Here is a 27,225-nt window from a genome sequence, read left to right on the forward strand (position 1 = left end):
GTCCCATTATTTTCTCCCGTTATTCTTCTCACATGAATTAACCCTCGAGTTAAGGTTAGAAAGTCTGCGGGGGCTCTTAATATTATCTGTGATTTTGGAGAGAGTGTGCGACCACCAGTGTCATAATAGTAGTAGAAATTGTAAATGATTAGTTAATTAGAGTTTGGAAGCTTGAAAAATGTTTACCAGCACCACGGCAATATAACGAGAGTCTACTGTTCTCTGAATAGAATACTTTTCAGAGTTCCAAAAATGTCAGTTCCCTATGGAATCTGGCGTTACATTTAAAGGCCGAATGGTCTGTGACATTAGCACCTTATCTCGACCAACTGGCGAAATAAAGTGCGGAACGAAAGGGAAAAGATAAAGGGGGGAGGGGTCTAGTACAGGAAAAAGGAAGGAGAGCAATTCTTTGCATCGCGGAGCGAGAAAGATCGTGAAAGAGATTCTTTAGGCTGGCTAGTGATTTATTCGAAACGGTGTCGGAAGTGTCAACGACGAACCGAGGGTTCTTCGTAGTTACAGTGAGACTCGATAGTAAACGAGAGGGAATCGTGGTAACGACTCATCCACACCGGAAAGGAACGAGATCATACTTCAAAGCGAAACGTGCCATGATACCTCCGACACGGTGCGTGACTATTGCCACGATGAATTCAACTCGCAACCCTCTCTACAATCTATCACCGAACGTTGCGGCTATATTTTCGAAAATTTATTCCAACGAAATGACAAACGGAATAGGGTAACCGCGGGTAATACACAGAACATCTGATTTTGAAAACCTTGCCAACATTCGCGTGTCTAAAATATTCTGAGGGGGTGGGACAGCTGCACAGAATGTTAAAATTTTTGGAAGTTTTAGAATATTACAATATGAAAATAGAACTTAACACATTCATTCCCCATTCTTGGGGACTTTTTCAAAACATTCGAAAGAAAGAAATGAAAATCTCTCTTATCTTCGAGATATCTTTCTTTTTCTGTCAAATGATTTGTCGTATAATTCGACACGAATATCAGGAAAGGCAGACGTTTAACCAAGCCACAAAAGCCCATACATACCGCGGCTTTTCGATATTCTTGCACGTACGTGAAGCACGTACACGTCGTTTGAACGATATATCGCTGCAGACTCGAGCATAGGCAGCAAGAGATATTTTTGGATCGGCTTGAAATACATGTTTTTTTCATTTTTAACGAATCACCGTTGCGAGTACTGAATAAGAATATTATTGAAATGGGCGGGGAGAACAGGGGGTTGGAACGGTATGAAAGTGAAATTCGAACAACGATATTGGCGGACATTAAAATGTACAAGTTATGGCTCGATACGCGTTCGTTTTGAATGGTGAAATCTTCCGATACGTTGCTACGTGACATAGTTTCATTCAATCCTAGGTATAAATTTTATCGTGAGAATAAATTCAGATTCCTTAAAAATCAAGGAATGTTTTCAGGATTTATCGCGCTTAAAATCTCATTAATATTGAATTAATATTAAAAATGACAATAAAAATATCTTCGCCATTAAATTACACTTTACGTAAAAATAAGTTGCAACTTTGCAAAAAAGACCGCAACTTTCGCGTACCCTTAATAAACAGCGTTCGTCGAGTTACCCCGTTCGTCATCTTACCCTAACTTCCGTTATAGCGAGGACATCGAACGGAAATACGAGTGTGTGGCGCGTGTTCGTCACGATTCGTTGGCCACGTAATTTTCGTCCCAGGATTTTCCAGGGATTATTTTTTCCGAAATTGTACGATGTTCCAGTGACTGGCGCTCCATTAACGCTTCGTGTCAACGGCGAGTAACACGCACTTCAGGAGGCGGAAATGGAGGCAGGGAAAGGAAGAAAGAAAAAAAAAAAAAAAAATTGCAAACGAAATGAATAGTCAATCAAGAGAAAAATGTACCAGTTTCACGGGTTGTACGCTGCCGTTTAGTTACAGAAACGAAACAGGTACACACAAGGCGAGAGAGAAAGAGATATGTATCATTTGAACGCGATTCATGAATTATTAAAACTAATTAATTTGGGTTAGTTGATTCGGCCGGAATCACGACCAAGAGGGAGGAAGTTAGATACACGGAAGCTGCTACTCGGCTTATTTAACCGCTCGCTGTAGGGATGTTTTAATTAAGAAAAAAAGAAGAGAAAGAGAAAATTATGGCGCAAGCTTGATTCGCCAATGAGAATTTTAATTATTACGTTTCCCTTAGTTATTTCCTTTACTTTTACAGTATCCAACGTGAAACGTAATTTCAAAGCACTAAAAGCCTTATGTAATTTCATGACATAAAAGTACTACAAAATAACATTTATGGCACAACATTTTTTTCATTTAAAGTTTAAGGAAAATTGCTACATAAATTGTACGTTAATTTTCTTATAAGAATATTATCCGACAATTCAACAGTTGTGATATGTCTAATAACCACCTAATTTATTATGATTTCGTTAAAGACCTCGTTACACGTATAACATCGATGTTGCGGGGTGTTTGTGTAAACAGACTCGTCTAAGATGATAAAAAGCTAGATAACGTACTGTGAGCAGAAATTTACTAGTCGTATAGGACCGTGTATGATTTAATTAGTGAGAACCGACCTGGTCCCTGAGGCATCTGTACTGAGAGGCCTGCGTGTCTGCATGCTCCTTGTACACGTATCTTCGCTCTTTTGCCACTCACCCTCGTTCCACGGCTCCGTGAGCAAAACCACTTTATCCTCTAACTATCCTTATGGCACGCAATCCTTCTTTGCATCGAGGGATCGTAAACGAAAAAGAGGTAGAAAATTTATACGCCTAGTTGAAAAATAATGGTAACCAACATGGCAGATAGACGACGCGACGTTTCGCGTTTCCATACGAGAAACTTTCAGTTAACGCAGCTACGAGTTGCATTGCTTACACAGTACACACGTCGCGGTGTTCCTATTTTTCTAAAAGGTTGTAAAAATGTTTTCATGTTACGTGGATTGCTTTTTCATTGAATTGTTCCTTTAGGCGAGTTTCTCATTTTCCTCCAGATTTTCGCAGAATTTTATTTTGAACGACGTCATTTTAGATTTAATGAGTTTAACCCCAGAACAGCGAAATCTGGGTCAATCGAGACCCGAATTTACAAATGTACAAGCATATTAATCTAACGTTAAAAAATTAAAATTGGAGCTCTCTCCATGGTCCGCTGGCCGAGGTGTGCATTTAAATGATTTCATTAATAACAACTTTGGAAATAAATATGTATTGTTAATTTTTAAAAAAATTATTTTTCTAAGAATTATTTGACTAATTCTTGTATAGTAATCGCGAGAGAACCTGCGAACCGTTTACACTGAATTTATTCCTACACTTAACCTACTTTTACTTAATTTTCTGTGTCGTTACGTGGAAACCAGCAGTTCTCAGAAATAATGAGTTTCTTTTGATTCGTGACTTTGTGTGTTTCGTGTCGTGTTTATACTACCGTATAATAGGAAGAATGAAAGGAAAGCATGATGTATCCATCTTAACGATGTCTCAATGGCGAGCTATAGTATATTCCATTTGAAACATTAAGAAAGTTTATTAATGTGACCCACTTCGTTAAATCTTTATAGATGATCGAACATAGAAATCCCTATAGCATCAAAGTAACCTCGAAAGTAGCCTTTATTAGTATTAAAAAAAAAATCAATAATTTTGTGAACCCCAAAGTTTTCATTATTCCAATGAAAAGGGTAAAGCTTTAACCAACCATCCTATGTTATATTATTTAAAAATTACTCGAGTTTCCATAGAGAATTAAAAGAATTAACGATGTTAGAAGGAAAATAATGAAGAAAAAGACTCTTAATTATGCAATTTCTTGGGGTACGATCCCGTAACCTTGATGGGGTTGACCAAGTGGTAGCTTCAAAGGCGTAGGGAGTTGAACCCTTGCAGGCAATTCGCATGCACCAGTGAAGAGCAATTCTATCATCACTGGTCAACGACACCGGTTAACGTCAGTTTGCTAAGAACAAAGAGCATTTCGAGACAAAGGAAGATCACAGATTATTCGGTTGCAAGGGAGCCCCGGGCGTTCCTTTTAAGCGTGACTAATGTCCCCGGACACCGAGCAGCTCACGGCTCAGGTGTTTTCGAGGTGCACGATGAAATGCGGCTTGTCCTGACCATTTACGCACGTGCGGTCCCGAAACAGTCTTCCACCTGCTCGGTAAAGTATCTTGCCTGCCAGCTGGTAGCTGTGCACGTACTAATCGCGTCGATGCAACAACTTCAAGAAAATGTTCGAAACGATAATAAATCGAAATTCGAAAATTTATTCGAAATTTTATCTTCTTGGAAATGACAAAATTAATTAAAATTTTAATATCGGCAGCTAAAGACAAAAGGCATCAAACAGAAGAATATTAATTAGGTAATAACGTGTATGAGAATTGTAATATTAGCTAATAATTTTTAAATTAAATATATCACGTTTATTAATATTGAATATGGCTCATTAACTACCATTACTAAGTATTAAAAGCAATTTTAATTAGCGATTCTTTAATTAACACATTTTTACACCTTAAATTTCACGGGTATTTGGACATCTCATAAACTTTCTCTTAATAATTTTCTTCTGACCGAGCCCAACAAAGAAATCAAAGTCGGTACGGTGCAGCTGTTCACTCTTTATCTCTTTTATTATAATTTCAACCATCGCAAGATGTCAGGTCACAAAAATATAACAATGAAGATGTTTTTTAGCAGCGTACCAAACTCTTGTTTTCTTTGAAAATCTTGTGCAACGATGCTTCTTAAAGAACTTTGATGAACCGGCTGCATAACCGTAACATCTGTCCGGTGCACCGACGAATCAGGCAAGCTGATTTTCTGCACCTGTTCCGCTATACATAGTAAGGTCCAAAAGTTTCTGGCCTGCAGCTGATTTAGATCGGAAATATAAGGGAAAACTATTCCACTTTTTTAATATAGCCTTCCGCAATTTTTGTAAATTTAAAATAATGATTTATTAAGGTTTCTACCTTGGTATTCTGAATCAATAATACATTTTTTTTTAAATGGTCTTTACAAACTTTTGGATCTTACTATGGAGGTAAGTTTTCAAGAATTTAATCAAAAAATGAAGGAATTTTTACTAAGTTTGCAAACTTCACTTAGAAATTTGTAAATACTTATAAAATATTTAATCTGTATCAATTTTAAAAGTTTCTTTGCAACATTACCACATAGGAGGCACTAATTAGAACGCGTTGATTGTCAGGTTTCTTTTGATTAATGACATACACCGTTAAAAAATGATTGTTTGAAGATTATAGCGTTGTCCAATAATATAATGAAATCGAGAAATTTAATTAAGACCCCCAACATAATATCGCGGCGAATGGAACCGTTAATATCGTTCTCGATTGCGTTTTCGCCCTTTCATTATTCGCCGTCGTATCAGCGGCCACGTTTCGCTGAAAATGTCACCGACCTCTTCCACCCTCTGCTTCCTGTCCCGACAATTTTCATGGCGTTCTCAAGTTTTACTATTTCGTGCCCTTAATCTCGTTACCGCTCGTATTAACCTCCGAGAACCACAGGTCATTCGCTTTAACGACTCGAAGAACTTGGTTATCGATTAAAAAGCAGAAAAAAAAGGAAAAGTGTCTTTGTTGATATCTATCTTGTTGGAAAATAGATTCCTCTTAAACGAACAGCTAACAACGACCTCAATTTTTTAAACATTTTACAACGTATTGATATGTACATCGTTCTATGGTATCAAATTTAGATACTTCGTTTTAGTATTCCATTCAATAAATTCGCGTGAAGGAAAACAAAGTTGAAAATAAAAAAGAATAAAAAATAAAAAAATATGGAAAATAATTGAAATTCAATAGGGGTGAGCAATATTCAAAACACTGAAAGTAAAATAAATTTGACTGGTATTAACCTGAACAATGGTATTTGTTTGCATGCTGAACGTAACACGTATCTTTCGTATTTGTTAGTTAAGAGTTTCCTTTTTTTGCGATTACATGTTATTTAATTTGATTTTGAATAAATTTCAATTTTTTAATGAATATTATTTCAAATCCAAGAGTTTGATTATCCCCAGAATGTTTGTTTCCCAGAAATATTAATTAGCTCCTGATTGCAATTACAAATAACGAATATTTAACTAATCTTTAATTCGATATATTTTAGAATGAAGTATGAACTTTGAGTTCTACAGGCTATTGTAATGTTCCTAATCGTCTTTAATAATAACTTCACCCAACGGATTGATTAATATACAATTTTTCGTAACACATGGTTCATATTGATAATACAATTTCTTCTTATCTGGAAACTCTACTGTGCAGTGCGATGAACTCGTATCAAAATACCACAGTTCGATTTTGCGTTATCGTGTAAACGTCGTGTTAAAATTATTTAATAAAATTATTTCACCAATTGTGGTGATAAAAAAAAAACGAAGAGACATTGCACGACTAGTTTTTGTTATTACTGTACTAGTAATACCGGTGCACGAAATAAGCCTGGGTTTTATGCCGATTTTACGACGACATTTCGCAAACGATATCAGTCTGTATTCCTGCTGAAACAACCTGTATTGTTAGCGAAATGTCCACATAAACTCGGTTCTATTTCAAAAAGTAATACCGCTCGTAGCTAATGTCCATGATATTCGTGAAAACCTTAAATCTCTAAATCTTCATGTTAGGATAGTCTAAAGAGATTTCGCACATACCGTAGCCAAACAATAACACGATTTATAAAAAATAGATGTTAATTCGGATATTTTGCTACAGGCGCGAGGGATCCGAAAAATTTCATTTCATTGCATTTTTATCAAATCGTTTTAGACTTTCTGCGTTGAATGCAACAATCCTCTACATATTCGGTTCAAGAACCGCTACGCTATTCGATGGTTAACGTAACGACTTTTGATCTTTTGAACCAACAATCGAAAGGGAAATCTAATCAACTGTCGAGTCACGAAAAGCTACCTTGCATAATAACTTCTTGTTCTTCTCAGCCTTGTTACCTTGCTCCACCTCCGGGTTACTATAACGATCAGGAAACATAAAAGTCGTCACGTTCGAATGCTTCGGTTAATCTGGCCCGATGATGTAGCACGGTAACAAGAGGAGAACAGGGATCGACAGAGGAGAATATCGCGAATAGCCAGGGCAGAGGATAGCGTGCGAAAGCATCGACGGTTTATAGCTGGTTGTATCGATATTAAACATGGACAGTACATGCATGTACCTCAGACCGGAAGAAGCTATCCAAGTTAGTAGTAAATCTTGCCGGTAGCAATGAGCCCCGACAGACCTGTAATTTTCGGAGAGCTACACCCGGACCTCTTGCAATTACAAATTAATAAACGGTCTACGAGACCTTACTACCCTTTTCCTCTATGATTTATATCTACGGTATACCTTAATTACCCTGGTGGCCTGCTGAATCCTCTGCACGAGGTGCAAAGTTCACTAGACAGCTCAACTTGCGACATGATACTGTTCTAATATAGATTTATCTTTCGATGTTTCAACCTACGCTCTCGTTTTAACAACTATCCTATTATACAACGAAAATAAGTCTTTAAATAATAGTTCCACCGTTGTAAATTTCAATCCATTTGAATTCACAGAGGGTTATCCTTATTATTTTTCTCAGTTCTATCTGAATGAACTTTACGAACGTTCCTTTGAATTTCATCTATTCTCTTTGTACCTTCCTATGCATTTATTATGAACTATCTTGGGACACTTTCTTGACGAATTCGTCATTTGTCACGATGTGTCAAAAGGAACAACGTGATCTTCCTTTTCATTCAGCACGACCCTTTGCATAACCGTTCAAGTCTCAACCCTCGACAGATGCCATTGGGAAACTTTGCTTCCAGGGGCTGGCGTACAATCTACGTGACAAGCATCAAACGTGATGTCATATTCCATCTGGTTCCTAACAGAGATTCAAAATGGTACCATAGGTATCGACGTGTAAAACGTCGAAGAAACCAAAAGTATGATACACGATTTATGCTTCACATCGCCTGTTCAACGTCAGTATGAAGGTATTGCTTGTACCAGCTTTCCTTTTCGATATTTATTTTCTTTCAAAATTCGAAGTTAATAGAACAAGGTTTCGTTTTACGAAACTTAATAAATTTATCTAAGGTAGTTACCACCTGTGCTAGAAATTTTATTAGGGCATAATTAATTTCTTATGAAAGTCTTGAGAAACGAAAACCGTACAAGAAATCGTCGGTATGCGTGGGTGGAATCGGTAGCCAAACGGCAAGTACCATTACAAGGATCGCAACAAACTATTTAAACAAAGATTTTTCACGTATCGATAGAACAGCTCCGGGCGATCGTGACGTGAACAGTGGCTATAAAAGACGATTTACTGCGGCACGTCTGCACTGTGGCGATATCAAACATGCTAAGTACCCAACGGAAACGGAGAAAAGTGTTTACGCAAACGCGTTAGGCAGATATATTAGGCCATTGTTCTTAAGATACGCATCGTGGACGTGCTATTCGCGTACCATCGAGTCAGAAGTTATCGCCTGCGAAACGCTTTATCGCGATAACGATCCTTTCTATCCGCATACCGTATGTGCAATTCATCGATCAAAAACTGGAGAATCCTTTGAATGCATTGAGTCTTTTCTCGAGGATTAACCCGTTTGACTGGCTAGCAGGGACAACATGGGCCATTTAATTTTAATGGCAATATCAAGACCAGACTGACTGGAATGATACCATTGATACTGAACTAGTCTTGCACGACTTGTTACCAATGTTGGATATTTTTAAGCGATTCAAATATATTTGAGAATATTTAAATTGTGGTTAGTAAGAAAATTGAAATATTTCGTGTATTCGAACATTATTAAATTAAAATATTAAAATAACACGATATTATTTTTTATAAATCACCTGCAAAGACAGTATTATAAAGATGTAAAATTCTAATCGAGAAGCGACAGATAAGTCTATCAATCAAATCGAGAATTCAGATAACGTTTCAATCGTGCCGGAAGTGAGTCAGTTAACGATTAGAGTCGAAGGAAATGTATGGTAGACGTTGAAAAAGGGTGGCAACGAGGGCTGATCTAGCTAAGGGAGAGGAACCTCCACTTCTTTAACACAAATTATTGTAATTTGCATCGGTTAACTTCGTAATTACTTAGGGTTACAGGTTAAACGACCATTACTGCTTCCACACGGACACAATGCCTGTTCCTCTTCGTCGTGAGCACAATCAACACCTGCTGCCATTCGGTGCACTACACTCTATTTAATAGCACTGTACCTTTATAAGAATACTAATGCAATTAAAGCTAAACTACCATTAGAAAAACGTACTCTACATTCACGTTCCTTGTCATTAAATTATTTATCTTCACTAATTTGTACAAAATCTAATAAGAAAAATAATTCAAATTATCAGATTTGTACAATTATCATTGTAATTAAAAATGAATATTAACGTGATTGTTAATGCTACAATTAAATACATTGCACGACAATACATAAATAGGAAAATGTAGGACTCGTTGGAGAAATGTATATTTCTCCCCAGCGTATTTCTCGTTTTCATCGAATACTCTACAGAGAGACGTACAGAGTATTTCTCGTTAATTGGTTATTTGCCATTTCGACGTATCGTTGAAATTAAGCGAGCCGCATACGGACAATGTCAATCGAGTCAGAAAATGTGAGAGCAGCCCGTGAGAATTAATTATGCCTTTGGGTATACACACTCGTTTATAAACCAGAGAATGAAACGTATTAAACGAATCTATACGTATACACGGTGGTTGAACTTTGACGGATAAAATTCACACGTTCATACGTTTCTTTTATTAACATTGTCATAAAACTATTAACACGCCCAATTGAAATAATTGTAATAATTATATAACGACAACGATAGCTTAGTTATCATCGGTGGAAAAGTTTGAAAGTGGAGAAAAAAATTAATGAAAGAAAATTCTCTAACGGTATGTGCCCATTTCCACGAGGCCATTATATCGCAGACCGTTCAAGGGTGGCCGTTTATAATCTTGTCTGCAACGAGCAGGACAATGGCGAAGCCGTGTCTTCGTCGTTTGACACGGTTTTCAGCCTTGCACAGTCTCTACCTGAAGTTACGACGCAACAATGAACAACGAATCATTATTACGAGAATTTCTGACAATAATTAAGCGTTTGGATCTCCAACTTTCTGACCTTTACATTTAAAACACAAAGCGAACAGTCTTGTAAGTATAAATAGAATTTCTCGTTTCTACAATTTTCCCTGTTTTTAGAACACCCTTTATACATATGAAAAAATTAGGAGGTACGATATTTAGCCCACATAGGATGTGTTTTTTGAAACTTAAATGAAACACTAAAGAAAAGATAATTAACCTAGTCGACAATGGAAAGAATAAGAAAAATTCACTCGAAGAATATCCTTCAACGGAAGTCGAATAATAGCCTTACTTCGTCTTTCCTATGGCTGCTCGAGTGATAAAGATTGCACAGACGAACGGTGCAGTTGCGCCAATTTCCACGCTGTCATTTTTCTGGCCGCCAAGCGGATTAAATCTGCCTCGTTTGCAAATCGTAGAAAATCTTGCTTGGTAAGAAAGATATCTAGCAGCAGTCGGAATCTTTTGGTCGATCCTTTGCTGCGAGAACGGAGGTAAAGGGGCTTGATATATTGTTCAGGTCGTACCCGAAGCTACCCGGAAATGGTAATAATTCTTGACCGGTTAACGGGACGGCATTAAAGATTCTTCAGCCGCTGCTATTCTTATGCCACCACTTGCCAACTCGATACTGCTACAATGGAGCCATTGCAACAGTACATATGTGCATCTCGATACGCCCCTAGGGGGTCGAAATTTCACGGTATTCCGTTCATCCCGCTCAAATTGCCTCGATGCATTCTCTATCTGGGTCAAGCTGTTTGACTTTCTAATATCAAATTTTGTTTCGAAGATATCTAATCATCTTGAATGATTAGCTGAATTCTAACACTAACAAGTGTAATTAGGGGAGGAATCAATTCAATAAGGAAGAAATACGAAAAATTTTAAATTTTCCAATCAAATAGTTAATTGTTTAAATTTTATCGAATGCAAAGTTTATTTTAGCCCAGTGATAAGATGGTAGTTAAATAATTTGAGAATAAAAGGATTAATCAAGATCCGAATCAGAATGCAGAGCAGAGAGACTCGTTGGCATGAAAGAAATGCAATCTTAAATGATTTGACTTCACAGTGGTCGGTTGTTATCAAATCCGGTATATCAGTAGCGTCACGCACCGAATACTGATAACATCGGCGGCAAGTCTGGCATTCTTATCAGCCGATCGATCGTCCGAGAGGGTGGGCCACTCGAAACTTCGGATGAAACAAAAGCATTGTCTCGTTACCGGGGATTAGGCAAAACCGACGGAAGCAAAAAAGTTTCCTGGACTACCGTCGGAAAAAAAGAACGATCTTACAACAGAGGGTGGATTTCTTTGGAACAAGGGCTTTCTATTTTGAAATACGATCAATAAGGGATGAAGCTTAACAGAAAACCCTACGTTCTTTTCCACCTTAAATCATTTACGATGCTTCGAAACAATTTTTCTTATTCAACAAAAAAGAATGAAACATTTTCTAATGAATACAAATTACGTTAACGCTACTTGATTAAACCCCGTCTAGATACGTGATTCACTTTCGCTAAACCGTCAACTACACCGCAGTTTCTCCCCAAACAATTATTGCCATCGTTACAGGAAACTTCCGGTGTCGATAACGTTTCACGAACGCAAACACACTGAACGGGACTGTAAACCCTAATAACCGACGAAACGTCGCGATGCTGATGCTTTCAGAACAAGAACGGTTGCGATCGATTTAATCGTATTTTCTAGTACGTATCGATCGTCCATACAAACAGCCGCTTGTCGATGTCCCTGCTAGCTTTCCTTTTAAGAGGGACGCTTGTGTAGGGGAGGGTAACGATGGCATTCTGGTGGAAAGCAAAGCCGACGCAATGGCTTTAGACTTGCAGGGACAAGAGACTGGGTTGCACCCCCGCCTGCACCATTAGCGTTGCAATTAAACATGTTTATTACCCGGCAACCGTAATACAACCCGGCGAGTCCTTAATGTTACCTAGATAGCGGTGCATGCATTGCGTGCCTGCCTGCCTACCTCCCTGTCTGCCTGTACACTCGATGAGGGAGAATGCTGCGCGCGCGATAATGCTTCTACTTAACAACTGCGTCTGTGTACAAAGGGCAAAAAAATACCTACGTACACCTACATTTCAGTTTCTTTAATGTTGATCTACTTTAACCGGCACGGAACGAGTTCTTTTTTCAAAATGCACCTGTATCCGCTGACCCTTGCATCGCGATGCACCGGTTGCATTGCGGTGCACTTTTGCATAGGCTAAGATCAATAAAGAACAAAAATTATTTGTTCAGGTTAGAATACAGCATATTCGGCAATATAGCGAGAGAGAATTCGTTTGTGTTAGAATACAGTAGATTTTTATAATTGCTGCAAAGGCAAATGGTGGCTATATAGCAAGAGGAAGTTGGTTTTCTTAAAATCAGTGCGACATTCGGAACTCTGTCCTCGTTAATAATTTTAAATGAGAAGAAAATGAAAGAGTTGCAGCGTTCTCTGATATGCACTTTTTTCCATATGCAAAGAGCAGTACGGTGTTCCTTGCCACTCAACCGGTTAATATATCTCAAGTAGTGACAAGTTACCGCATCTGTAAATGAACATCGTTGATGTATGCTCGTGTTCCCTTTCTCTTCACTTTTCCTCTTCATATTCCCTGTCTCTGTTCGTTTCTCTGATGTTTATCCAACGGGTCTCTCTTATTTCCTCATTACTCTGTCTGATACTCTCTCACTGTTGCGAAACGTAATACGAATAGTAAGTAGCTCACGTACAATAAACTGCAATTCCGTAAGTAGTTACTTCGCCTAACTTGCAGACCGTGTGAATTGTTCAAAGTTGTAGTAGCTTTCTTGGCAACAACAAGAAGCAGCTAACCATCAAATAGATCTAACATCGCGATCTTAAGTTGTTGCATTACGAAAATACAAATTTTTTATAATCAAATGAAATTAGACAATAAAAAACGATACATGTACGTATCAATATGTCAGAAATACACAGAATACATATTAATGAATGTCCAATAATTAACCACAATGGACACATTTATTGCGATACAAACAACGATAACACAAGAATTAAATTATTATTTTAACAATGAACTAAATGCACAGTGATTCGTTAGAGAATCAATTGTATATCTACTTATGAAATATTATCATGAAACCAGTGTTTGTCTTCCGATAATTAATTTGGAAACACTGTTAGTATCTTGTCACATATTTATATTTTTTCGTTTATAACAATACTTAATTGTTATGTACATGAATTCGAAACAACTAGAATTTCATGATTCAATGGAACGAGTGATCAACATAAATTTAATCTTTACAATCAAATAAATTAATTTAATTAATAAAAATTTTTGCATTTTTTTATTTACTAATAACCTTAACAGTTGAGGCAACCAGCAAATAAATCAATGACAATAAAAAAGAAAAAAAAAATCTTTAGATACATCGGTTGATCACCAACTGGTTTCTGATGTGTGCAAACAGTTAGCGTTTAAGCTACTCGAGCAAGTGATTCAAGTGATGCATGAACGAGAGACAGTCTTTATGTTGGAAATTAAATGAACAAGATGCACATCGAGCAGACTTGACTGCGAAACAAACACGCTCTCTGAGGCTAGAAAGAGAACCATTGAAAACAGAAACATCAAAGAAGAACTTTCCGTTTAAAGAGATTTTTACTCTGGTCGCGGACATTCAGTGATATATTGTACATACGTTGCATGCTCTGGCAAAGCATGCCGGATGCACATGTGTGTACACACACGGTTGACCTAACGTAATCCTGTTCTCATCTCCTTTTTCCCCTTGTGCCCCATAGAACGTCTGTATATGCACTACTTCGCGGCTGGATTATCATGCGAACGCGGCAGAATGACATTACGGATGTTAAATATTTTTCACAGGTACGCGGGAAATTTGTCTCGTTGTCAAACGCACGAATGAAAAAAAAAAAAAAAGTAAAGAAAAGAAGAGCATACGGCGATGAAAAGACAAGTGCTTTTCATTCTCGGACAGAAATTATAAAATTTCACAGAAACATTACCCTACTTTTGGCTTCGCTGTAATGAAACCCTAAACGGATGCGATCATTGGCGTAATTAGGAGCCAGGGTGGGCCTGTCCCCTCACAAATGGGGACTTGCCCCCTCGTTGGTAAAAAAATTTAAGATTCTAATATTTCAAAATTTCTATGGGACCTCCACCCCTCTAAAAAAATTCTATATGATTACCTCAGTTGAAGAAATAACGATAGATAAATAAAGCTTCTATTAATGACAATAAATATTGATTTGTTTACAAAAGCATTTTCTCTGCAAATACGTTAATTTAATTTATATCACCTGTTGAAAATCAATTTTGATATTTTCAATCAATTTTTCATACAAAGTGACAGAATGATACATGAAGTTCCCATCTATACGCCGTAAACATATTTTTTGTGCGTTCAACAGCAGGTGTAAGTAACGTGTTAATTGTTGGCTAACTGAATAATCTATTATATTGAATAATGACTACAGTAGAAAGGTGGTTATCTAGAGATCGATTATCCAGGCACCAATTACCTGATCTCCCGATTGCGCGAACATTGATTTCCTGACTCTTGATGATCGGGCCGTGTAATCAGAAATTCTTGCATCGGTAAATTGGAAACAATTTTGATTTAATGATCAAATATGTGTCACATTGAAATGAACAAAGAAGTAAACAAAATTAAAAAATAAAACGGTTCCCAATTATTATTCTTCAGAAATTATTTTTTGCAAATATCTAACTTGAAAAGTTATTCAGTTATTACTTTTCAAATACATACTTTGTCAATAACCAAATTTTTCCACGAACACAGTGCACGTCTGGGAGCCAATAAGATGTTCGATATTTTCCTTTGAGCAGCATTAAAATGCAAAATAGAAAATTTTATTCAAAACGACATTGAACGAACCAATGCTTCATTGCGACGCTTTGCTACTACTTCATTAACGTTTTGGCAAACTCGGTACTTCGCAGGTGTTGGGAAAAGCTATGCTTCTTCCTTTTTTTTTCTTTTTTTTAACAGAAGAGGAGAAAAAGGAAGGAGGACGGGAAGGATGCGAGAGTTGCTCCTAGCCAGCGTCAGAAGAAGAAATCTTATCGTTGGATCGTGAAAAGAAGCGGAGGCGGAAGAAGGTAAAGCGGTAGCGGAAGAGAAGGAAAGCGAGGACAGAGAAGGAAATGAAAGATTATTAATGGCTCTTTCCACGAAAACCATAAATTTCTTGTTCACGCGCACAGTACGTTCTATTAAATATCTAGGATTTTTTAAATTACCTTTTCAAGTTAGATATTTACGTATGCCGGATATTTGCGTTAAGAGGTGAAATAAGTAGACAATTAGTAGACACAAGAAGTACGACGAAATTTCATGACAGAAAACTATTACCAAATACCACTTGTGGCGCATCAATTTCAACCTCGAAGCTTGATGAAAATAGCTGCATAAACGTTTTATCAATATTCTGAATACAAAATGGCCGGTTATCGGTTCTAGCAAACGGTGAAGTTCTATTACATTCTTGCATATCAGATAGCTAATTTCGAAACACGAAAGGTCCGACGTAATTTGATAACGCAAAAGTACCGCGAAATAACGCTTATGTCATATCAGTTTGAAGCTAAATATTTGATGAAAATGACTGCATAAACATTTCATTAATGTTCTAAATGCAAAATGGCTGATTGTCAATTGCAGCGAATAATAGTGCAGAGTGAAATTCGTGTAATATTCTATTACGAATTTCAATCAGAATATTCTATAACTATGGTCTCCGGTAATTTAATACAATATTTAGAGAATGTGTACGACTACCGGATGCACAATCAGAGTTTAATACATTTTTAATAATAGCACGATTACCTCATCATCTATTCAGTCTAACATTTGTATTTCATTGAAAAAAGATTAAAATGTATCATATTTGGAACGAAATGAAACGAAGGATTGATCCCTGCTTTTGTTACAGCATCTTTCTTGTAACATTCTGACTTTATTGGTAAAAATTTCCTTCATTGTGCCGTATCCCACTGTGTATGTATAGTTGATGCAACGTTCAGAATAAATGGAAAGAAAATGAAAAAAAGAAGCTCGCTAACCATGACTATCTTCCATCAATTACGTAGTATTGTCCCGGTATAAAGCATAATATCTGTCGTTTCATCCTTTCCCCAGGCTCCCGTTCCCTTTTGTTGGAATAAGAGAATCTCATTCGTCGCGTTTGATATTTCATGGAAACGTGTTCGATTGGTCGTTCGCTAGGTAAAACGAGTTGGAAAAGGTAAAGGAAGAGAGAAAATACGATTCGGAAAGTGCTGTGACGGGGTTGGCTAAGGGATAGGGTATAGGTATATCGATTGAACATTTGCTCAAATATTTAAACGCTATTACCGTTGGTCTGCGTACTGTTATAACATACGGGCGAACTCGGTCGCTGTACTCCTCTCACCTACAATATCAGAAACTACTAAACTCGCCCGATCGTTCCATGTTCCCCTTGGTTTCGTGTCACGGCAACAACCATTTTACCGGCTAACCTCAGATCCAACGATTCAAGGTGATACAACCCAATCGTCTGATTATTTAATGCTACCGATCGCGCCAATCAAATACAAACTCTGTGCAAATATTGCTATATGCGTAACCCTCGAACGGCGGACCATGGAGAGAGCCACAATTTTAATCTAATTTCGTATCGCGATTCGCCCAGGGTTAATGGGTGGATGTTGACAGTCATTATTTTGATGGTTCATTATGAAAATGATGTGTTCATTTCTAATAAAGTTCCGTGCAATAATTTCTATAGAAAGTTAACGAAAAAACTTTCAAAGTAGTTTTCTTAGAAGGGCCATTTTTCCCGTACCAGAATTAATTAAAAATTTTTCTCCCTTAATTTTTTAATCGGCGAGGGGCAACGTAAAAAATCAATAATTAAATTTCAAAGTTACACCATTCTGCTATTTAACGACCTTCCTCTTTTATTCTTCTACCAGCTGTAGCCAAACTCGTCATAATTAGGAATGTAAAAATTTTTTATTTTAAGTCTTTGAAAAAATTTGCAATAAGTATACGACATGCAATAGAAAACTCTTGAATACGAGGTCACTGACCCGGTGTATTTTAGTTACAATGAATGTACCTGGCCCGACCGATATTTACCACCTTCGATTCGGAGGCATACTTTCGTATTTATTGGTTCAATCCGGAAGGGCCGATTTGTTCAGCGCCTTGGTCGGGTATCTCGCCAATCAACATTCCAAGCATAGGGACCACGTTGCCAATTACGGGGCCCGCGATACAATCAGCACCACTATGCGCCTATTTATTTGTTCAACTGGTCGTTCGTGATACAAGTAGAGAACACGCTGCGAATATTGTACCGAGTATGCATGTAAGACGATTAACGAAAGCTTTGAATTGAAAAAGAAAAAAAAAGGAATACCGCACAGACGTTGGGGTACATTAATTAGAAACACGATCAACGTTCCTTTCTACTGAAAGATAGTCATTATGGATAATATGGTATTTAATGTTTCCTAGAACGCCTTTTTATTAGCCTCGATTAGTATCACTTGGATCTACAATGGCCTACCGTTCAGGTGTAAATTTTTTAATATTAATATTTTCGAAATAAGGATCTTAACGGGGATTTTAGTGTACAAAGCGTTGGACGAAGGTTGATGGTTTCGCATCGTGTCTACGGGTCGTCTTTCATGGGTGCACACACGTATTTAGAAATCGTGTGCGTTCCCGCTTGCACGAGAAGGGATGATGGTCGAAGGAACGGGCAAGTGGAAGGGGTCAGATGACGACCGGACCACCGTGCTCTGAGAGAGAAGCGACATTTTTATTATGCTTTTTCTGCTGCTGCAATCATTTGCGTGCAAGTATGCGCATCTAGAGCGAAAGAAACTAATATACAGGGTGTTTCTTAACACGTACAAGCATAATCAAGATCATCCTATCATCGACATCCACTTTTAAAACAGTGAAATAATCAAACCTGCCTTTTCCATATTCTATTTCAATTTAAAGAGATAATTAAATGAAAATGACTTATTTTACAGCGTGAAGCATGAGATGAAGCCTAACTTTCGGATGGCGGACCATGGAGAGAGCCCCAATTCTAATTTAATTTCGTATTTCATATTCCTGATAACGATATCAAATTTTACCGCAATTAGAAGGACTAAAAAATTATCGCAAATGACTTATTCGCCCATTAAAATCTACAGCAAATGGGAAAGCGAAAATAAAGAAATTTTCAATCGTAAACGTACCCATGCAAAATAAATCTGTTTAACCCTTGACACAAAAATAATTGCAAAAAGAAAATTGTTAAAAATGAGAAAACAAGCGTAGCAATTTTCGAAAATGCAAACTTTGTTTCGTATCAGTGTTACGAGTTACATTGAAATTGAAATGCGCAATGCGTAACGTTAGCTTCAGCGTAAGCAGCAAAAAGCGTCGAGAGTTTTACGTATTTTCCTGGCAGCTGTACGTAGAGAAGACGGAATACGAATATTCGGTTAAAAATGCCGCAATTAATTACACGTTATGTGTATAAAGGTGGTAACGGCTGATGTACATTCTTCACAGATAAAAATACGTTTCGTGCCGGTAAGCAGGACGCGTTTCTTCTTCGGTTAACGTTTTCGAAATACGCGTTTTTAATTACAAACCGACCCAGTTTATTTATTGAAATACTTTTTAATATTTTAGACGTTACTCTGGAGCCGGAAGAATAAATAAATAATATCTGCATTCGATAATTTAAAAAGAAAACTTTTCGTAAAAAACTCTTACTGATTCTTTGGAACTTAAAATCACACGAATTTCATTAAAAATACGATCTCCATAATTTTTATGGAGTCATGAACACTTGACACCAATCATCGGAGTGTTTAACACGTTCGAGCCCATTGGAGTAGTCTACTCATCCCACAGAGGGGGCTATCTTTAAGAAGTCGTAAAATTGTTCAACCGTGAAAATACACGAAATTCGATCGTTGAACAACGTCTGCACCAATTGATGTCGCGGTGCTCAAGAACGCATGTAAGTTCTTCAGCACCGGTACATCAATCGTGCCGCTGCTCGACGATTACATTTAAAATTTCGCCTTATCCGAGTTACGCCTGTTACTCGGGTTCGAACGTGTTAACGGTACATACAATTATAATCGAGTACATGGAAAAGGAGAAACAGTATTCCAATGTACTTACCGGTGTTGTGTAGGGCTGACAGGCCAACCTGATGCCATCGTGCCTAAGTTTCTCCTGCAGCAGCATTCTGAGTTGCATCTTTGGGATTCTGACGAGCTCCGCTTTGCCCTCCTCGTATTCGTCCGCGAACTTGGTTAATTCCTGTCCCCCGCTCGACGAACTAGCGGTAGGCGATGCCCTCTGCGCTTCTTTGTCACTCAACGGCCTCTCCGAAGAGGTTCGAGACGATTTCGAACTAATATTGTCGCACAAACAGTCGTTGCTCTCTTCCAAAGTGAAGTAAACGCTCGCCGCGCCCTCTTCCCGAAGTGTCTTCACCGATTGCAACAACCGGGCCCGATGCGTTTGATTAAATACACCGATCGCGTCTAGATCGGGATCACCGATCTGTTTGCAAATCTCAAGATCGTCGTAGCCATTGTCGATAAAGGACTCGGAGTACTGGCCGAGATGAAGTGAGCGTAACCACTCGACCACTATGTTGCTAGCCATCGTCATTGTTCGTCGGTTTTGTGAACGCGCGAGGGCTTTAACGCGCCCTCTACTCGTTCACGTGTTCTTCCCTTCCCCCTACCGATCCGGTCTCGATCTGTCCTTGTCCCTTTAAGCGCCCTGTCTCCGGCGTGACATCTTCGAAAGAATGCGCTACGATCTTTTGCGAGTACACGGTCACGTGGTAATATTTGATCCCGAGGTACGGACCGCGTTATCCAGTTAAATGGCCGCCACCTCGAGATCAACCGGCTTCTTACGGATAGACGATGCCGGAAGTGATTGCACGCCACCGGTCGTCGCGTTCGCTCTTCAACGTGCAACGCTCATTATTTTTCAAATATGTCGAGAATACTCCGTGTCCCTGTTACGGTCTCCTTTACCGAGCAATTTAAACGCGTTCGAATGTGCACGTGTCACGATTCAACGTACGCGAACCCCACCCTCTCCGGATCTGCTGCCATTCGATCGAAATTCCGAACGAGGGATAAATTTCCTTTTTTCTATTCAAGTATATAGCGCACTGCCACCGAATAGTTCACACTGTATACACACCGGCGAAACTTTTAACGATTCACTTTGTTCCTGTTGCTTACTTACTCGGAAGGTCTTGTGTTTGCTCCTTTTCGAGCGTCAACATTCCTGTCACGACTCCAAACACTGTAATCCTTGATACGAACTACGGTCCGTGGCGTTCGACGGTAAACGCGGTCGGTAAGCGATGACGTAGGATGAAATTGGAATATTCTTTGAAGAATCACGCGCGAAATTTGTCGAACGTCAAACTTCAGTTGGCGTCGGGTAGAACGAAGAAAATCGGAGCAACGGATCGTTCGTGCTGGCAATGAAAGCTTTAACCTTGAAAATCCTTTAAAAGAGGAGCGACCGACACGGAGCAGAGAGCACGCGGTCCGGTAGTGAAACAAACTCGCTTGCTTTTACTTTTGTTCGGGGATTGTTGCTTAAAACCGGCTCGAAAACATATTTAGCGATAATATCTCGACGTTATTTTTCACTGAACTCACATCGTAATCGCGAGAGATAAAAGCGTTATTGGAGCTCGACGAGACACGAGAAACACGACACCACAAGCACAACACTACCGCTACGCGATACACGGCTCGACTGACACGAGATATTCGCCAGAGGGAGCTCTACGCGTTTCCTCTACGCTCTTCCCCCACTCCTTCGACCGAAACGGCGCATCCACACCACTACCGCGCTTCTTCATCCCCGCCAGCAGTATAGTAGAAGCAAGTTGGACCAACGACATCCTGTTGATGCGCTCCTGCGCCGCCAGGATGCAACAGTCTTGTCCTTCGTTTTCTCTTTCTTCTGTTGTGCTCTTTCTTGAGCTCGAGGTGAGAAAGCTACACTGCGACAACAGTAGTTTTATTTTTCTTTTATTTATTTATCTACCCATTGATTGCTGCAGTGACAATCATTGGCGTATTTAGAATCTTTGTTTGGTGTTTTTCTAACCTTACTTATGTTCAATGTTTGGAATTGTTTGATTCTAATACATTTAGGGGGAATTAATATACCTTTTCATATAATTTAAATTATTATTATTTTTAAATCATGGAATATAAAAGTTTCATATATTAAAATTTTTTGAAAATTAAATGAAAATTTGATTGATTAGGTTATATCAGGATTGCGTAATACATATGAAAGTTATCACAGGAAGCAAATTCATTGTCAGTACCGTAGTAATTTCCCGTATTGCGGAAACGAGTTAATATATTGACAGGTGACTCGTCTTTCAATCTCATGCCCGGTTTAAAAGCAAATTACTCGACCAAAGCGAGGAAATAGCGAGAGCATGCATCGAGGGGGTCCTTCGTGTCCATGGCACGCGATGTCATATCACGTTATTGAGAGCTACTTGTCACTCCCTACTTTGGCGTCATAGCAATACAAGGACATCCACACATGGATCATCCAATTAATTCCATTCTTACACAGATATATACCCAGGATAATTTCCAAGATATTTCTGTACATTCACCTTTGTCGATTTGTCATTCAAACATAATTATGGAAATACCTAAAAGAGAGCATCTAATTACTATTATTGGGACAGCACAACCATTTTTGAATTATTTAAATCTCATATTATTTATGTTATAAATATATTAATTACTAATTGTAGTTTACGAGTGCATAAGCATTTGCTTTTTAAAAATAATATTTGAAAAAAATATTTTGTTCAAAAGGTAGATAGTGAGGCTTTATCTCGAAATATTCTATTTATTTTAACCTTACTATCATTTATCATTGATTTATGTTGACTAGTCTATTTCATATTAGACTATGAAATAGAAATGCTTATCTATGAAATAGAAGTGATTGTATTGGTATCACTATCTAAAATTAAATTACTTTTTCTTTTAAACGATATAGCATTACTTAACGTCTTCGACTTAGTTTGAAGTTTTCCTTTGAATAATACATTAAGTTCGTGCATCGGGATAATTGTCTGGTGAGCATGATAAAGGATGAGCTCTGAAAGCAAGTAATCAATGAATACGAACTAGGATGAAATGTAGTCCCCATAGACTCTAGTTAATGTTTTATCTCTAATCGATGGAATAATGAAACGTGATGGGAACAAATGCTTATGCGGGCAGAGTATGATGCCTGAATTATAGAGAGACGAAATAGACGACGAATTTAGTCCATTAGATTAAACAATTTAATAATATTTCTTTAATATTTTTCTTTTCGAGTTTCTGTAATAATAATTATTAATTGGGATATTTATTTTTCATATTATTAATTGTTATTACATTTATTAAAATTTAATATCATACAACATACAAACATGCAAAGTATTAAAAAAAATCTTTTTCTTGATTTTGATCTAATTTGAAAGATAGAGAACAGTCGATTTTGTCTTCAGTCGATAAGAAGGCGACCTTACACGTTTATAGATCAATTGAGATCAAAATGATTTAAAATCATTTTTAAGAAATTAATTATAGCGTTATTTTATTGTATTAAATAATTAACAAAAATGTCTATATTTTACACGTCAGTGAACAAACAAAAAACACATTGCAATCTTTCTGTAATGTTAATGGTTGAAATTGAGAGAAATTATAATAATTGCACAAAACGATAAAGTCATTATTTGTTAGGTCCTGTTAAGTTAATTAATTTTCCATGGGGCACCTAAATATTTCCTTATAATTATAAACGGTAAATATAATGGCGCGTTTATAACAACGCCTGAAACTTTACAACCAAGATTACAGCTTTGTTTGTATAGCATAACAGGCGGCTTTGCTATGAGAGAAAGTAGTCGTTGCTGTACATTCGTGATCAAATCAGGCTCCCTTAGGAAAAATGGTGATGTCACGGATTCTCGCCCTTCCCCATAGCCATCCCCAGAGAGAATGACAACGTAACAGAGGTCTCATATATACAGGTTTCTACTTATTCATATTTCTCAGTTATATACTAAATTTTATAATATTAGATATTTTTTTCTAAATTACTTTTAATCTTAATAACGTCAAAATTAAGATTTCCCAGAGAAGCCTGATTTGATTGCGAGTGTACTTGAACTACGTAACTGATATTTTCCAATACATAACAAAGCATGCAATTTTCCCATAAAACAAAATTAAATATTCTTTCACTACCTGCGCTCGCATATTTCAAACCAACCGACCATAAATAACAAAATTCATTATTGTTATTTATTTTACTCCATAGTACCATATACCACTGTACATATAAAACAAAACTATCGTTATGTTTATTATAGTTTGAAGAAAATGACAGGAACGTCAGACAAGTCGGCATTAACTCGCGATTTGTCGGACAGTAAGCAAAGAATAACGTGTTCAACGATGCTACAGAAATGGCGATCATAAATAGCATGCCTGTGGACCAGTATAAAAGTTGAGCGACTAAAAGAAGCTTAAGCCAGTAGTCGCTTACAAAAAGCTAGTGGGCATCGTTGGATAAGCGTTATGCGCGTATATCATCCGTGTTAACTGCCGATATAAAGTTGAGGCAAAAATTTAGATGTACGATACAGGATGGCCAGGTTGTTTCGCGTTACGATGTTCGTTACGTCGTTGCAATTAAATGGTTGGGCGGTTAGTATATTTCACCACCGCTTGATTTATTGGTCTCAGACGAATCGTTTCATTTCGTGTCATTAACACTTTACGGTATACAGCTGGTTGTTTCAGATTACGCTCGTTATCGTAACAATTTTTCTATTCCCTTCTGCTACATTTACCTTCTCCTCCGAATCTTGCAATGCCTTGACGTAAAATTATAGCCTCTATTAATTATTGCCTTTGGTATGACTGGATTATGTATTTATTTACCTTTATTTAAAATTTCAGTTAAGCATTGTGATAATATCATAGGCAATATATAATTAATTAACAAAACTATGGCGAAAATGTTTCATACAATGGTGATTCAGTACTTACAATGAGGCAGCAATTTTCCTCTTCTCCGATGTTGTTTAAATACTGAGGGTGCTAATGATACTTTGGAATCTACGTAATTAAGCAGGGGTCTTGGGAACAAATTTATACCAGCTCTAAATCCTCCACGTTAGATGAATGTTTACGAATAGCTCCTACATTGTATGCATTTCAAGTTGCCAATTTCTCTTCTCATCAGAATAGTAATATGATTTCGCTGTAATTGGACGTGCAAATAGCATTCGGCTATATTGCGCGCAAAAGTCACGAAAGGGTTTGAAAAATAAATTACTTTTCTAATTGAAATTTTTGTCATTTCGAATATTTTACCATAATAAGATTTGACCACCATTGCTATATAACCTCCAGTATTCTAATACGATTTAAAAATCAGAGCAATTCACTTATTTTTTATCAAAGATACCAATTTCAGCTATAAAATCAATAGTTTGAGCTTCTTGCTTTCCTTTTCCTCAAGTTAGCTGTCTGGGTGTTTCCTATCGTATCAGACAAAAGTTGAACGACGCCATAATCCTGGAGCATGCACATAACGCGGAATGCACTTTATTTCTGACGAAGGGTGCATAAAAGACGATCTTCGTAGGCGGAAATGCTTAGGTCAGTACTGGGAGGCAAGTTGGTCGTAAAATAATGTCTGGCTGGTTGTTCTTTTGGCAATAAGTATACAGAAATGCTGCTGGACAAATACGGTTAAATGTATGTAAGCGCGGTTACACGGGAAATTTACATCTGTGTACGTACGCGAATAAAAGCATTCGTAAAGTTGGTCGCGAAGAATCGTGAAATAAGCGTGGGGTACGTATGTACGTTTTCTACGTTTACAGATACTATTACGAAGATAGCGGTAGGCAACTGAAAAAGTACACAACCCGGGGCTTTCTAGTGGGAAACGAAGGGTGGTTGCAAGAAACGGGGATGGTGAACTAGGGGTGACTTGAAACGGCACGTACTGACGTATCTGACACACGTGCATATATGTTGCTTACTTCGAACTCTATTAAAACTTTCACCTTCTCCACATTCATTTTTTTTTCTTTTATCATTATCACTTAACTTTGGAATATTAATATACGTCAAATTTATAAAACTTTCCAAACGATCTCTTTCCCCTTCGTCACTCAAACATTTTTATTCATTTACAGAAAAGATTTACCCTTTTTTAGAAATCTGAGAAAAAGTTGAATTTTTGACGGTTATAAAAGATTACGATATAGATTAGAACTGATGAAATTTTTTTATTCAAACATATAAAAACTTATTACAATTTCGTCTAAATTCACCTTTCTCGATTAATTCCATAGATTCATCCTCGGCAGAAATTATTTACACTAGTTTGCAGGTATTAAATATACTCATAATTTTCCAATAATTTCTATTAGAAAAAAGAGATTATATAATCAGACCTATGTTTGATTAAGTCAGCTGTTTTCAAATATTAACTAAATAATTGTAAGTTAAACGAGCAACTTATTTGATGGAACAGGATAAGAGTACCCATCGTCTTGTCCTCCATGAACTCCGTGGCTTGGTACACCATAAGAAGGGCTGGGAAAATGGACCGATCCAACTGACAAATCCGAGTATCCACCGGCGGGAAGGACCGCAGGTACACCATAAGATTTAGTAGGCACAGTCAGGTGACTCAAGGAGAGTCCGGTTCCAACAGCTACGTTTGATGGGACGCCGTAAGTCTTGCTAGGATAGCTGACCGTGCCAAGCGAGACTCCAGCAGCGGGTAAAGGCTGGAAGTTGGTGCTTGGTACACCATAAGAGTGGGATAGACTTCCGGCTCCCAAAGACACCGAACCGACTGACACTGGCTGGTGTACCGATGGAACGCCATAGACCGAAGCTGAGGCGTAGCTAGGGGTACCATAGGATGGAGCTGGAGCTGGAACGTGACCATTGTAAACCGGAACATGGCCATGAACACCGACGGATGGAACTGGCTGTACAACGGAAGTAGCGTAACTTGGACCGACTGTTAACGTTGGAACACCATAAGTTGGGGCGGGCACTGCAGGAGCGTAAGACGGAACAGCATAAGTTGGAGCTGGGACAACTGGATATGGTTTCTTGATGATTGCGACCGAAGGTACAGGTGGAAGGTAACCTCCGGGAGATCCAACCCCATGTCCTCCGTATACGACTCCGGAAGCTACTCCGCCAGAAGAGTATCCATGGTGTCCGGTAAGTAGACCTCGTTTTTCCACTTTCTTTGATACTGTGGCCGCGTTAACCGCGATCACCGAGACCAACAAAAAAATCTGAAACTAGTTAGAAATCACAGTAAAAAATTGTAATTATCTTGGCAAGTATAATTTATATACATATAACAAAAGTTCTATTGGTCCTATAAAGAGTTAAATCAGGAGGGTTAAAAATTAATATTTTCAATGAGATTTGCAATTGACTAATTGAATTTTTCAAGTAACTCGAAATCAACCCATTAAGTAATAAATATTACTTAACTGCTTACAAATATTAACAATTATTGCTGAAACTAATTGAGTTGACTGAATGAAAGAACTGTTACTTACTACAAAGGCTCTCATGGTGTACGTATGGTAAGGACTAGAGTCGAAGTGTGGCTTAAACGAAAGATTCGATGGTTTTTATACAGCAACGTCACATGACAATTCCTTTCACTAGGAAGATGCAAAATCTCCCAAACTTTTTTACTGACGTAAAAAACCTTGTTCTAGAATGGCTTAAAAGTTCATCGAGTTGGAAAAGCTGTAATTTACTCAAGGTGAAGAATATGTATCTATGAATAACCTTTTCTATCTATGAGTAAAACATTTT

General features: G+C 37.7%; 2 protein-coding genes across 7 annotated transcripts in view; both read right to left on the reverse strand.

The window, feature by feature from the left end:
* Positions 1-21,060, reverse strand: part of LOC117602592 (uncharacterized) — a 172,596-nt gene extending 151,536 nt beyond the window's left edge. For all 5 annotated transcript variants that reach the window (XM_034320808.2, XM_034320807.2, XM_034320804.2 and 2 more), the window contains exon 1: positions 19,454-21,060. In XM_034320808.2, coding sequence (XP_034176699.2) covers positions 19,454-19,951 — 498 coding nt within the window. In that variant the 5' untranslated portion in view covers positions 19,952-21,060. The remainder of the gene's footprint in view (positions 1-19,453) is intronic.
* A 4,414-nt stretch (positions 21,061-25,474) lies between these two features.
* On the reverse strand, positions 25,475-27,077 carry LOC117602001 (uncharacterized). Of its 2 annotated transcripts, none has more exons than XM_034319403.2 (2): positions 26,961-27,040; positions 25,475-26,693 (listed from the first exon to the last, which is right to left on the reverse strand). In XM_034319403.2, the coding sequence occupies exons 1-2, from the start codon at positions 26,973-26,975 to the stop codon at positions 25,875-25,877; spliced, it is 834 nt and encodes a 277-aa protein (XP_034175294.1). In that variant the 5' UTR covers positions 26,976-27,040; the 3' UTR covers positions 25,475-25,874. The 2 variants fall into 2 exon arrangements, with proteins under 2 accessions (XP_034175294.1, XP_034175295.1); XM_034319404.2 differs by having other exon boundaries at positions 25,478-26,687; positions 26,961-27,077.
* Positions 27,078-27,225: the final 148 nt, after the last annotated feature.

Source organism: Osmia lignaria, chromosome 13 (assembly GCF_051020975.1).
Source record: "Osmia lignaria lignaria isolate PbOS001 chromosome 13, iyOsmLign1, whole genome shotgun sequence".
Taxonomy (NCBI): domain Eukaryota; kingdom Metazoa; phylum Arthropoda; class Insecta; order Hymenoptera; family Megachilidae; genus Osmia; species Osmia lignaria.